We start from the raw sequence: 13662 nt of genomic DNA, 5'->3' as shown, positions 1-13662 counted from the left end.
TTGAACAATGGGAATTCCACACTCTTGATCCCAATACTATGCACTATGCAGAACTATATGAGGGGTCAAGGTAACCAAAATTAACTTGAAATGAATTGAAGGTGTGAAATACTGACCAAGGTAAAAGTGAGTGCCATAAAAACCAACATGTGATCAATTTCGCCTCTGTGAAAATTAGAATCCGTGAATTTGGAGGTCATTAAAATAATAACATAGTAAATATTAATGTTATAATTATTAAGGTTATCAAATTTAACGTTGCTTGTTTTCATTCACTGCCTTGATTTTAGCGCCTCCATTTTTACCACTTCAGTTTTACCATTCACAGTGTAATTTTTGTCACTTCTGGTAGATCGGAATATGGCAGCAGCCCTGGCTCTGGGCTGCAGAAATGTTAGCCAGACATGGCTGGCAACCACACCAATACATTTTCCTGGTAGTCTATCCACTCAAGGTTATCACACCATGAGAATCTCATACTTAACAGATTTGTAGCAAACAAACTGATGAATTTTTAGACACTCCCTACCATCTCAAAAAATACCGCATAATATCCTGGTTAGAATTTAATATCACCAGTCCTTACCACCACCCATTGGCCAGTAGAACAGTGTGTTTCCATGGAGACTCTTGACTCAGGCTGTGTAGTCACACTGATTTCTTTTGCAAGTTCCCCTACTGCTGGGCATCAAGAGATTTAACAGCTCCCTCTTCTTTCTAAGTACTGTTTGATCTTCTACATAATAAAATACTACTACATCGACCCTCTGGACAAGGAAAATGCAATTGTTTTAATATTATATCTTTTTAACTTAATCGAAATGACAAATAAATAAATCATTTACTGTTACTGGTTACATGTTCTGATTAGGTTTGATAAATTAGTGCTTTAAATTGAAACAGTAAGTTGAAATGTTACTACTAACCAGGTCTGTGTTCTCCATAGTGAAATTCTTAGAACTGAAGACACAATATAATTCATACGTTTTTATACGTAAACTAATCTATACTTAAGTTTAACAAATGCTTTATGTTGATGAAAGACTGTTATTATTGTTGTAACTTAGCATTTTTTTTCTGTCTCATCTGTAGCAACACCTACACCACATGCAAAAAGATCTAAAAAGTAGTTTTTTGTGCAAAAAAGGTTCTCAAAAATTAAGCATTCAGAAAAACATTTGTAATTCCATACTGTATTTTCTCCTTTGATTGTTTATTAGTCTGTGGGGACATCCATGGTCAATTCTTTGATCTTATGAAGTTGTTTGAAGTGGGAGGATCACCAGCCACAACACGGTACCTGTTCCTTGGGGACTACGTTGACCGCGGCTACTTCAGTATTGAGGTGAGAATCTATTTTTGCATATGCAAAAAAGGAAAACAACTGTAAAAAGCAATGAATAAGCGCTCTAAAATAAGTAAATCTATGCTTGTCTATTTGTTCTGACAGTGTGTTTTATACCTTTGGTCACTGAAAATCCTCTATCCAAAGACACTATTTTTACTTCGTGGAAATCATGAATGTAGACATTTGACAGAATATTTCACCTTCAAACAAGAATGTGAGTACCTCACAGGCTTCAACGTGTTGTTTTTGAGTCTTTTCTTCTTGTCTTGGCACAGTCAGATATAGCCTGCAGCATGTCTGGAGGAGCTAATCCGCTTGTTTCTTTTGGTTTTCAAGTCTAGCATATCTGGTAGTACAAAAGATTGGAGTTTTCTGTTAACAGATGAAAATGTAGTTTTCATAGCTCAATGTTTTAATGCAAAATATGAGTTGCGATTGAGCATAAATGCAAATACATGCAGCTGATCCCATCTTTTTCTCTGTCAGGTAAAATCAAGTACTCAGAACAGGTCTATGACTCATGTATGGATGCATTTGACTGCCTTCCTTTGGCTGCACTCATGAACCAGCAGTTTTTGTGCGTCCACGGAGGACTCTCACCTGAAATACACACCTTAGATGACATTAAAAAGGTACCAGCAAAATGGTAGAATGACACTTACAATGTAGCGCTTCATCCTTTTTCAAGTTTTTCTGTCCTAAAATATTTTACTTTTTCATGTTAAGTTGGATCGGTTCAAAGAGCCACCAGCATTTGGGCCCATGTGTGACCTGCTCTGGTCGGATCCTCTGGAAGACTTTGGAAATGAGAAAACCCAGGAATACTTCAGCCACAACACAGTGCGAGGCTGCTCCTACTTCTACAGGTGAGCTGCTCAGCAATAAAGGTTTGCAGAGACTTTTTTTAAAAGATGAGGTTCAGAAGCAATTTTAAGAATGAGCGCTATACCTCACCTCCCAGAGTGACATTCAGTCAAAGGGATGGCATCAGCATCTGGGGAGGGGGAAGGAAAATGTTATGTAATTAGCTTTTCAAGCAAGTTTTCTATTGCTTGCTTTTATAACCAGTCCATCAGAAGGGGGTGCCCCGCTGATTTGTTCTGTGCTGTAGGAAAATATAGCTTCATACACAGGATGTTGAAGATGGTGAAGTTCATATTGGATTTTTAGATTCCTGTTTGGCACTGAATACAATTATTTCTCTTGTATTTTTTTGCGCCAATAGTGGCCTTTATTTTTGTTATTTCTTGAATGTAGGCAGGAAATGGGGTGAAGAGAGAGGGGAGACATGCACCACAGATCTCTAGGGTTAGGACTCAAACTCTAGACAGTTGTATCAAGGACTGAAGCCTGTGTATACGGGTTGTGGGGTCTACTGCTATTCTTGCTTGTTGGTTTTTAACAAAATCTAGTCTACTTTGGTCTCTTGTTCAAAAAATATACATGGACTGGTCAGACTTACCTTGAAATATTCTGCATCAAAACAATAATTATTTTGAGTCAGTTTGAGATATATCAAATTTTTATGTTTGTAAAACCTCCAAAAAGAGTATTTTAAAAGATTATTTTGGCATCAGGCTCACTTTAGATGAAAATAAAAATATAAAAACAATAATTTAAAAACAAGTTAAGTTTGGGCTGAATAGTTTTTCACTAATTACAGAATCTTTAAAACCTAGCTTCTATTTGTGATACTTTAAATTTATTTTTATACAAACAAAAATAGGGTGTTGGGTGCAGAAGAAGGAGCTTGCCCAGTGTGCTATTCATGTAAGAATTGCCACTGATGAGGTCATGCTTGCTTGTGGGGAATTCATTCCTGCCAGTAAGTTCTACTATCCGTTTGACAATCTGTGTACCATAAATGTTCTCGTAAACTGCTCACTAGGAGGAAATGTTCACATATCACATGTGATGTGTGCCATCTAGTCTGCCTAAAACCCAGAATTGCTGTAGGTCATGAATTCAAATCATCATCCTTAAGTCAAATTTAAAACATGAATATTTAATATCTTTAACCGAAATATTAATACGCATTTATAGGTGCATTTTAGTTACTTGATGGAAGGATTCAGTTCGTTGTTTGCCACAGCCTGCTGTAAAGAGACATTGAGCATTTAAAATCTTTTACAACTAAAGTTAACAGAAATGATGACTTTGAGACTATTTTAAACTGACATGATTTACATACTAGTTGACACAATTTAGCAATATGGAACCTTCACCCTCCTTCCACAAACGTCTGGGTTAATGAAAGAGTACCACCTCTCTGCCAGGACCTTTTTCTGGGGCATATTTATACCTTGGTTATTTCTTTTTAACTTAATAAATGCAGTGGAAACAGGGAGGAAACATTCCTGCACTTCCTTATTTTCAAAATTAGTAGACAGAGGTCCACTGCACTTAATGTTGAATATCTAAATGAATGAATTACAGTGAGAAAATTAGATGCCTGAGGTAACTTAAGTTTATTTTGTATTGAAATAACCTGAAGTCATTTTATACAGAGTTCACTTTGACAAACATCCATGTAGTCATTATTATAAACACATTTTAAAAACAATTAAAAGCCCCTGGTTCATGATCATCCTAGGGTAATAAATCAAACCCATTCCGTCTGTGACTTACTCACTTTAAAGGTTTGCTCAATGGTAGCATTAAAGGGGAAATATCATCCTTTGAAATCCTTCCTTTTCACACTTAAATCATTCAGTTGTGGTCTGTATAAAGTAGAACTGCAATGCTTTGGTCTGAATTCCTTGTTATTGTAGCTCCACAAGCCGCTGTTTTAACCTTGTTCTGAGGTGCGTTTGAGAGCAATTCGTTTTGGTGTGGTCTCTTTAAATGCTGTTGAAGCACTTCACAAACCTCCCCCTACAGGTCAAGGTGCGCTCCACTTCAACCCGTTCGGCCATTTTTGCAGTTTGATGACAATTATCTAGTGCCACACAAACAAGACAAAAACGGCAAAAACAATGCAAAACTGTTTATGTAATAATATTCAAAAAAAGCAGTACAGTTATGTCCTCAAGGAGCTAAAAGCAGCACACAGCACAAACATACAGGTCCTTCTCAAAAAATTAGCATATTGTGATAAAGTTCATTATTTTCTATAATGTAATGATGAAAATTTAACATTCATATATTTTAGATTCATTGCACACTAACTGAAATATTTCAGGTCTTTCATTGTCTTAAAACGGATGATTTTGGCATACAGCTCATGAAAACCCAAAATTCCTATCTCACAAAATTAGCATATTTCATCCGACCAATAAAAGAAAAGTGTTTTTAATACAAAAAACGTCAACCTTCAAATAATCATGTACAGTTATGCACTCAATACTTGGTCGGGAATCCTTTTGCAGAAATGACTGCTTCAATGCGGCGTGGCATGGAGGCAATCAGCCTGTGGCACTGCTGAGGTCTTATGGAGGCCCAGGATGCTTCGATAGCGGCCTTTAGCTCATCCAGAGTGTTGGGTCTTGAGTCTCTCAACGTTCTCTTCACAATATCCCACAGATTCTCTATGGGGTTCAGGTCAGGAGAGTTGGCAGGCCAATTGAGCACAGTGATACCATGGTCAGTAAACCATTTACCAGTGGTTTTGGCACTGTGAGCAGGTGCCAGGTCGTGCTGAAAAATGAAATCTTCATCTCCATAAAGCTTTTCAGCAGATGGAAGCATGAAGTGCTCCAAAATCTCCTGATAGCTAGCTGCATTGACCCTGCTCTTGATAAAACACAGTGGACCAACACCAGCAGCTGACACGGCACCCCAGACCATCACTGACTGTGGGTACTTGACACTGGACTTCTGGCATTTTGGCATTTCCTTCTCCCCAGTCTTCCTCCAGACTCTGGCACCTTGATTTCCGAATGACATGCAGAATTTGCTTTCATCCGAAAAAAGTACTTTGGACCACTGAGCAACAGTCCAGTGCTGCTTCTCTGTAGCCCAGGTCAGGCGCTTCTGCCGCTGTTTCTGGTTCAAAAGTGGCTTGACCTGGGGAATGCGGCACCTGTAGCCCATTTCCTGCACACGCCTCTGCACGGTGGCTCTGGATGTTTCTACTCCAGACTCAGTCCACTGCTTCCGCAGGTCCCCCAGAGTCTGGAATCGGCCCTTCTCCACAATCTTCCTCAGGGTCCGGTCACCTCTTCTCGTTGTGCAGCGTTTTCTGCCACACTTTTTCCTTCCCACAGACTTCCCACTGAGGTGCCTTGATACAGCACTCTGGGAACAGCCTATTCGTTCAGAAATGTATTTCTGTGTCTTACCCTCTTGCTTGAGGGTGTCAATAGTGGCCTTCTGGACAGCAGTCAGGTCAGCAGTCTTACCCATGATTGGGGTTTTGAGTGATGAACCAGGCTGGGAGTTTTAAAGGCCTCAGGAATCTTTTGCAGGTGTTTAGAGTTAACTCGTTGATTCAGATGATTAGGTTCATAGCTCGTTTAGAGACCCTTTTAATGATATGCTAATTTTGTGAGATAGGAATTTTGGGTTTTCATGAGCTGTATGCCAAAATCATCCGTATTAAGACAATAAAAGACCTGAAATATTTCAGTTAGTGTGCAATGAATCTAAAATATATGAATGTTAAATTTTCATCATGACATTATGGAAAATAATGAACTTTATCACAATATGCTAATTTTTTGAGAAGGACCTGTAAGTAGAAGGCATGGTGCTACTGCTGTTAAAACATTGGCCCTGACGTCATATCAACACACAATAAATTCAGGTCTAGAATAAAGTTTGTTGTCAGTTTAGCGTTATTCGCAGCTTACTGCTTTGCTGTGTCTGTCGTTTCCATAGACAGAAGAAACTGAATGCTTAATCAGATGAAGTCTTTCAGCAAATCATTCTTGATACTGGCAGAGGTTGCTGAAGGCATTGAAGTGGGGGAAATAGGAATTTCCACTCTGATGTGGGAACATTTCCATGAAAAATAAAATTTAACCAGGTTCTGATGCTGGGGGACGGTGTGATGAATTGTGTGGGTTAATACACCCAACATCCGAACCAAATTTACCCTCTTGCAGCGTAGGCATATTTGATAATGGACTACAAAATCACAGCGGGAAATAAATATGGCATACATGAAATTGATCAGCCGGAAGTCCATGACCATATTTAGCTGTTCTGCCACAAATACTGTGACATAACAGATGGAAAACCTTTCTGCACTTCTACAGACTCCAAGTACACAACAAAATGTATTTAAAGGCTAACAAAATGGATGAAAGATATGTCCCAAAAACAGACAAACTTGGAAGCTGCTGTTAGCTTGTTTTACTTTTGTCTACTGTTGAGAAACATTACAGAGAAACAATTTGTGCTGCGTGTAATGTTACTATGGCAACCGATCATTTGTTAACAACACAGTACTTCGGAAAGGTTAACATTAGCTTTTCATTAATAATTATCTGCTCTTCATTTTTCTTTCGCTACATATTACCAGAGATAAACTGTGCTCTGAATACTGGAGTCTTGAGTCATCTAAAATGATCTTTTTCCAGGCCTCGTTAGCACTGCAGCAGAGCTGGCTGCTGCAGGAAACTAGAAAAGTAGCACTTTAAAACCCCTGAGTTTCAAAAGTCAGCTTTTTGTGATTCATATTTAAAATTTCCAATATTTTCAAGGGTGATAATTGTTTTAGTTAGAGTGTTCTAAACTTGTATAAAACTTGTTAAAGATAATTAATTAGGAAATTCCCCTATGTGTTTTGTGTATTAGTAATGCAAAATAAGCCTACAGGACTCACAAAAATCATATTTTCATTTCACAACTTTAAATCACAATTTTCTGCCTTTTGTATTGTCTTATTGTCATAATCGAAAGCAGGGAACGGTTTAGTCTGATTTATTAGTTGCAACCGTGGAATCACACAACAAACTTGGACAAGGCGACTACGGCAGGAGTTCAAGCAGCCTCGGGACTGAAGGCTCACGCACTGCACCAGCGAGAGAGACAGAGAGCAGGTAAGAAACTAGATCTCAGAATACGGTTAAGGCTTTCAGGCGGCTTACTTGTCTGGCAGAGGCAACGCGCCAGGGAGGGAGGCATCGAGTCTGAAGGGCGGGTCGATGTCGGAGGGTGGACAGGGTTCGCTTTGCGGGGAGCGTCCAGGTGTTTGGCATTGCCAGCTGGGGCTAGGTTCCGGTTCAAGAACAGTTCCAGGTTCTGAGTCAGTGGTTCTGAGTGAAGGCAGAGAAAGGGTCCTAATCCTCACCTAGGAATGAGCAGTACAGAACAGTTAGCGATCTTCACAAAGAAAAGATTCAAAAGCTTCACAGCCCTGGAACTCCCGGGTGGTGGAGGGGGCTCGGCTGGAGGCCAGAGCATGCTGTACAGGACAGGTTTCAACTGGGAGACATGAAAAACAAGATGAATGCGGAAACTAGGGGGCAGACGAAGGTGGACAGCGGCTGGACCCACAAAAGAATCCACCACGTACGGGCCTATGGACTTGGGAGACAGTTTTCTGGACAGGAACTTAAGCGGGACGTCTCGTGCAGCGAGCCAAACCTTCTGACACGGGCTGTACTGTGGGGCTAGGGTACGTCGTCAATCCGCATAACGTTTGTTCTGGGCCGCAGTTCTGTGTAGGGACTGGACAGTGGAGTTCCAAATCCGCCTGCACCTGCGGTGTGATGCTGCACTGAAGGTACGGCAATGTCTGCCTCGTCAGAGGGAAACAACGGTGGCTGGTACCCCAGGGAGACTTTAAATGGGGTGCGGCCCATCACCGCAGAGACATGGGAGTTGTGGGAGTATCCGGCCCAGGACAGGTGGTGGCTCCAATCAGCGGGGTTGGCTGATGTCACACACCGTAGGGCTGCCTCCTGGATTGAGGGTGATGGCCAGAGGTCAGTGACACTTTAGCTCCCAACGCAGCACAAAACTCTCTCCAAACCCGGGAGGTGAACTGGAGACCCCGGTCGGATAGCAGGCACTGGGGGATGCCGTGGAGACGAAACACATGCTTCACCAGTAGCTTAGCAGTCTGGAGTGCAGAAGGCAGCTTTCTGAGGGGTATCAGGTGGCAGGCCTTAGAGAACCGGTCAACAACAGTCGTGATCGTGGTCATCCCATGGGAGTTGGGTAAGCCCGTGACAAAGTCCAAGCCAACATGGGACCAGCGAGTCCAGGAACGCTGAGCGGCTGGAGCAGGTCCGTGGGTGGTCCATTTGTTGACTTGTTCCTGGCGCATGTGGGGCAGGTGTTCACATGTTCCAGGACATCCTTATGTAAGTGCCACCAGAAGCGTCTTGCAACCGCAGCGATGGTCTGGCTGATGCCTGGATGGAGGGAGAATCTGGCAGCGTGGAACCAACCAATCACCTGGGGGCGTACAGAAGCAGGTATGTAGGATCGATGTGGGGTCCAGTTCCAGACCCCGGGTCGTCGGGAAGGGCTCACCACACAAGGTCCTCAATCTCCCAAGTCAAAGACCCGACGGTACAACTGGAAGGCAGGATGGGAACTGGCTGTTCTTCTGAGCCCTCGGAATCGTGCTGGTGGGACAGGCCATCAGGTTTCTGGTTCTTAGAACCTGGTCTAAAGGAAATAGACAAGTTAAAGCGAGAAAAGAAAAGTGACCATCTTGACTAACGCGGGTTTAGACGTTTAGCTGACTGGATATATGACAAGTTCTTATGATCTGTCCAAACCAGCACGGGATGTTCTGCACCCTCCAGCCAGTGCCGCCACTCCTCCAGGGCCAACTTGATGGCCAGCAGTTCCCGGTCCCCAACATCGTAGTTGCGCTCCGAGGAGGACAGGCATCGGGAGAAGAATGCACATGGATGAAGCCTTCCGTCCAGGTCCAAGAGTTGGGAGAGCACTGCCCCCACTCCTATGTCTGAAGCATCCACTTCCAACGTAAACTGTCTGGTGGCATCCGGGTGAATAAAACGGGCACTCGGGAGAATTTCTTCTTCAGCAGGGAGAAGGCGGCATCTGCTTTCGGGTTCCATGCAAAGGCCGTCTAAGTGGAGGTCAGCGCAGTCAGGGGGGCCACCGTCTGGCTAAAGTTGCGCATGAACCTCCGGTAAAACTTGGCGAACCCCAGGAACTGTTGCAACTTTCGCCGGGAATCCGGTACAGGCCAGTCCTCCACGGTTTTGACCCTTTCAGGGTCCGCGCGAACCTGTCCTCCCTCCAGGATGAAGCCCAGGAAGCGCGTCGCCGCCCTTTCGGTGCGGACCCACCTTCTGTCCCTTAACCTCGAATCCAATCTAACAGCAAGGACTATGTAATCGTCCAAACCAGCCGGCTCGTCTACCAGGGCAAGTTCATCTTTTACACTCTCGTCTAATAATTGAAAAAAGGCTGCCTTTAATGCACTAGCGTTCAAGCTGGAGGTTGTCGCCACAGTGCGGAAATCTACTGAAAACTCCGCCCGGGGCCGCCCTCACTGCTTGAGCGCCCACAACTGGCTCGACACACTGGATTGGTCTGAGTCTATATCAAATGTTCGTTTAAACTCTAGAATAAAATTCTCGTATGAGCACCCAAACTGATTGCAGTCTGTAAACCTTTCCTCGGCCCACCGAAGTGCTCAACCGGTCAACAAGCCCAGTATATATGAGATTTTACCATCATCATGGGGGAATGCGTGAAAACTTTTCGGGGTTAGGGGAAGTGACATCACGGACTTGCGGAAGCTGCTGGGTTGGCGGCGACTCGGCTGCGCCAGCCGAGGGCAGGGCAGCCTTGGGACTCAGAGGATGCTGCAGTAAAGACACCATTTGGTCCAATTGCTGATTAGTCTGCCGTTTCTGATCGAGGAGGGATCGGAGGGTTGGACCGTACGCCTGGATGTGCTGACTATGCTCTGAGATGGTCCTCTGGAGAGCCTTTGCTGGGCACCTAGTGGTGGAGAAAGGTTAGCAGCAGGCAGACAACACACCCACACCTGACACTTATTTATCAACTTTGCAGTGGCTTGTGGTCTTTTAAATTACTCATCTGGAACACATAGTTTTTGTTCAATATTGTGTATTCCAGCTAAAGAAACAGATTATAATGCATTGATCTTTTAAAAAGGTTAAGCTTTGTAAAACGTGACTTTGTGACCAGCATGAACATACAGTATCTGGCAGTATTATTAGCAAATTGGTAATCCAGAAATCAAAGTACTGATTTAATAGCAATCAAAACAATCCAGATGCTTCAGATGAATAAAGGCAAACCGCTCTCTCTTCCACCAGTGTGAAATGGTCACTGATTGGCATTCAGCAAGATGGGAGCTCAGCGAGGTTTATTCTCTACATGTGTGGAGGATGCTGCTATTATAGTCATCTATCTCCCTCTGGCTTTGTTCTGCCTTCACTCTCGAACTTACCTCTCCATCATTATGACTCTTGCCATCCGTACAGTGTGGATGTAGCACGAAGAACCAAATTCTAGTGGAGAATTATGAGAAATGCATGAATATTTTAATCTGAAATACAGTGTAAGCAGCAAGGGAAGATATAATAGCAACTTCATAATTTTGGACTGTTTAAGGATGGAAATCAACTGAGAACCTTCAACATAAAACTGAATGCTTCCTATAGTCTGAACTGATTGAAATATAGAAGCAATTTAGAATCAAGAGCTTATACATGCTTTGCAAGTGGCATTTGTATGTCTTGTATTTTATTCACAAGGGGTCACAACAGGCAGTGCTTTTCATAAGAATTTTGAAAAATGTTCTTCTTGCACCCGCAAACTTTGACGTGTTTTATTGAGGTTTTTATGTGATAGACCAAGTAACACATAAATATAAAGTCAAATGAAAAAACAATACATGCTTTCAGATTTTTCGCAAATAAAAATCTGAAATATGTGGGGTGTATATGTGTTTAGTTCTCTTTACTAAAATACCCCAAAATAAAATCCAGTGCAACCAACTACTTTCCTTCTACTTCAGAATCGTGTCCTACATTGGGTTGTTCTTTCACATAAAGTTATAATGAAATAAAATTTAAGTTAGTTTTTGTAACCTAAAACAAAGTTAACAAGTTAAGATGACCCTTTTCAGACATGTTACCAATGATGTTACACCTAACAGAGACTCATCTTTAGTCCCAGTTTCCTTTCTTTGCTCATATTTAATTTCTTGTTCAGTGATGACAACAAAATTATGTAACGTAGATTAATTTTTTTATATCTGGGGAAAGGGGAGCGATGACCAGCAGCCACACAGATGGATTATCTTAGGTGAAAGAAACGCAAAAAAAAACTCACAGTTTCACACTCACGACGCAGCACTTCCATCCCCCTCTGTCTCTTTCGCTCATACTCACTTGTCAGATTCCTCACTCGTTCTCGGTCACAGGCTCACCAACACATATCATTGTGTGTTTTCAAAAAGGAGAGAGAAGGAATGATCAGAGGGCAGTTATTCAGTCCATACTGTGTTCCCTTGCATTAATTGGTAAATATAGTTTCAGCAAACAAAATCTGACAAATTTATGTATGTTGAATAATTTAATTTGAGCTTTAATTATATAGATTTTGAAACAAGATGTCAGTCAGATGTCTGATGTCAAAATATTTTTTGATGTTTTTTAATAGAATCAGTTATATAACATTCTTTTGAGTGCAGCATCTTGCTGTGTTGTTAAACTCAAATGTCAGCCTCAGAGGAAACCGAAGAACATGTTTCTGTAGCTGCTCATGTGATGTATAGCATATTTTTTTCCCTCGAGGGAATGTTACCTATGTGACCTAAATAAGAGGGGAGGATAGCACAGTTTTGCCAGATGCTTAGGGCACAGCAGTCCGCTTGTTTTTCTTCCGGCGTAAACCTTGGAGCACTTAAATATTTTAAACACCTCTGAAAGTTTGATGGGTTCAAGGATGGCATCGACTGCATGGAAGAGACGATTTTTACTGGGAAGGTTTAACTGGATGGTATTAGGAACTTTGACTTAGAGTCCATTTGGATATCTATTTTAAATTTTCTCAGTCAAAATGTTATAACTCTACGGTTTAGTTTGCTTTAGCGAAAACAAGCAACTTAGGGACATACTTAAAGAAACTAATAGACTTTAATAACATTTTGAGAATTATTCAATAAGCAGCATGATTGGATAAAACAAAAGGAGGAAGATTGTTAATGTCAGCCATAGTCAACCAAAGACTGAAACTGATCATAGCTGTAATAACTAGTGATTTTGTTTTGCATTGGATAATGCAATGAAAGACTACTCAGAGTGTAGTTCTGATTCTCATTGTGTTCTTATTCTTTGACATAACAGTATGGCATATGAATTTGAAAACATTGAATTTTGATCAGTGCAAACAGTAATTAGATGACTGAGAATATAAAGCAGCATTTATAGCATTCCTAAAGATGTGGGGAAAGCCTTTAAAAAAAAATCATCTTTTTATTAAAGTAGCATAAACGCATGCTGGAAAATTTAGAAAAACTTGTGGATGTGAGCACCAGCAACCCCTTTGGCTCCTTGTCATTGACATGGGTGCTCATTGTATGCATGAAGCTTCCTGCTTTCGGTAACAAAAGTCCTTGAAAAAAAAAGAATAAACATAAAAATGACAAAGTGCAAAAAAGAAAAACATGCAAAAGTTTAAAAATAAAAAATAAAAGGATAAAATAAAATAAAAAGAATATTATACAGCTTAAGAACAATTATTAGAAAACATTTTTAAAATAAATAATTTGTAATATAAAATATATAAAAAGAAAAGACATATAAATAAACAAACAAGAGTAACTAGATATTGTAAATTACACATGATATGACAATGGCACAATGGCAATAATTTCTATAAATGTTTTTTAAGATGGGCTGCACGGTGGAGCAGTTGGTAGCACTGTTGCCTTGCAGCAAGAAGGTCCTGGGTTCTTTCATGCAGGGGTCTTTCCGCATGGAGTTTGCATGTTTTCCCCATGCATGCGTGGGTTCTCACCGGGTACTCCGGTTTCCTCCCACAGTCCAAAGACATGCCTGTTAGGTTAAGTAGTCACTCTAAATTGCCCTTAGGTGTATGAATGAGTGTGTGCATGGTTGTTTGTGTGTTGCCCTGCGATGGACTGGCGACCTGTCCAGGGTGTACCCCGCCTCTCACCCATAGACTGCTGGAGATAAGCACCAGCTTCCCCACGACCCACTATGGAATAAGCGGTAGAAAATGAATGTTTATGGAAAATAATATCTTTTTAAATTAAATCTAAACACATGAAAAAATAAAATAAGTCAATAAGAGAAATACAAAACTTGACCATAAACAATTGTTTTGAAAAAATGTGTAATTATCCTAAAAAAAATGTTTCTAGAAAATATTGCAGTCTCAAA

The 13662-nt window shown here is 41.2% G+C and overlaps 1 protein-coding gene across 2 annotated transcripts in view; it reads left to right on the top strand.

Moving 5' to 3' along the window:
- Positions 1-13662, top strand: part of ppp3ca (protein phosphatase 3, catalytic subunit, alpha isozyme) — a 53753-nt gene that overhangs the window by 24620 nt on the left and 15471 nt on the right. For both annotated transcript variants that reach the window (XM_047379174.1, XM_047379173.1), the window contains exons 3-6: positions 1221-1345; positions 1451-1562; positions 1835-1980; positions 2075-2214. In XM_047379174.1, coding sequence (XP_047235130.1) covers positions 1221-1345; positions 1451-1562; positions 1835-1980; positions 2075-2214 — 523 coding nt within the window. The remainder of the gene's footprint in view (positions 1-1220; positions 1346-1450; positions 1563-1834; positions 1981-2074; positions 2215-13662) is intronic.

Source organism: Girardinichthys multiradiatus, chromosome 11 (genome assembly GCF_021462225.1).
Source record: "Girardinichthys multiradiatus isolate DD_20200921_A chromosome 11, DD_fGirMul_XY1, whole genome shotgun sequence".
Taxonomy (NCBI): Eukaryota; Metazoa; Chordata; class Actinopteri; order Cyprinodontiformes; family Goodeidae; genus Girardinichthys; species Girardinichthys multiradiatus.
This window is presented reverse-complemented; position numbering and strand designations above follow the sequence as displayed.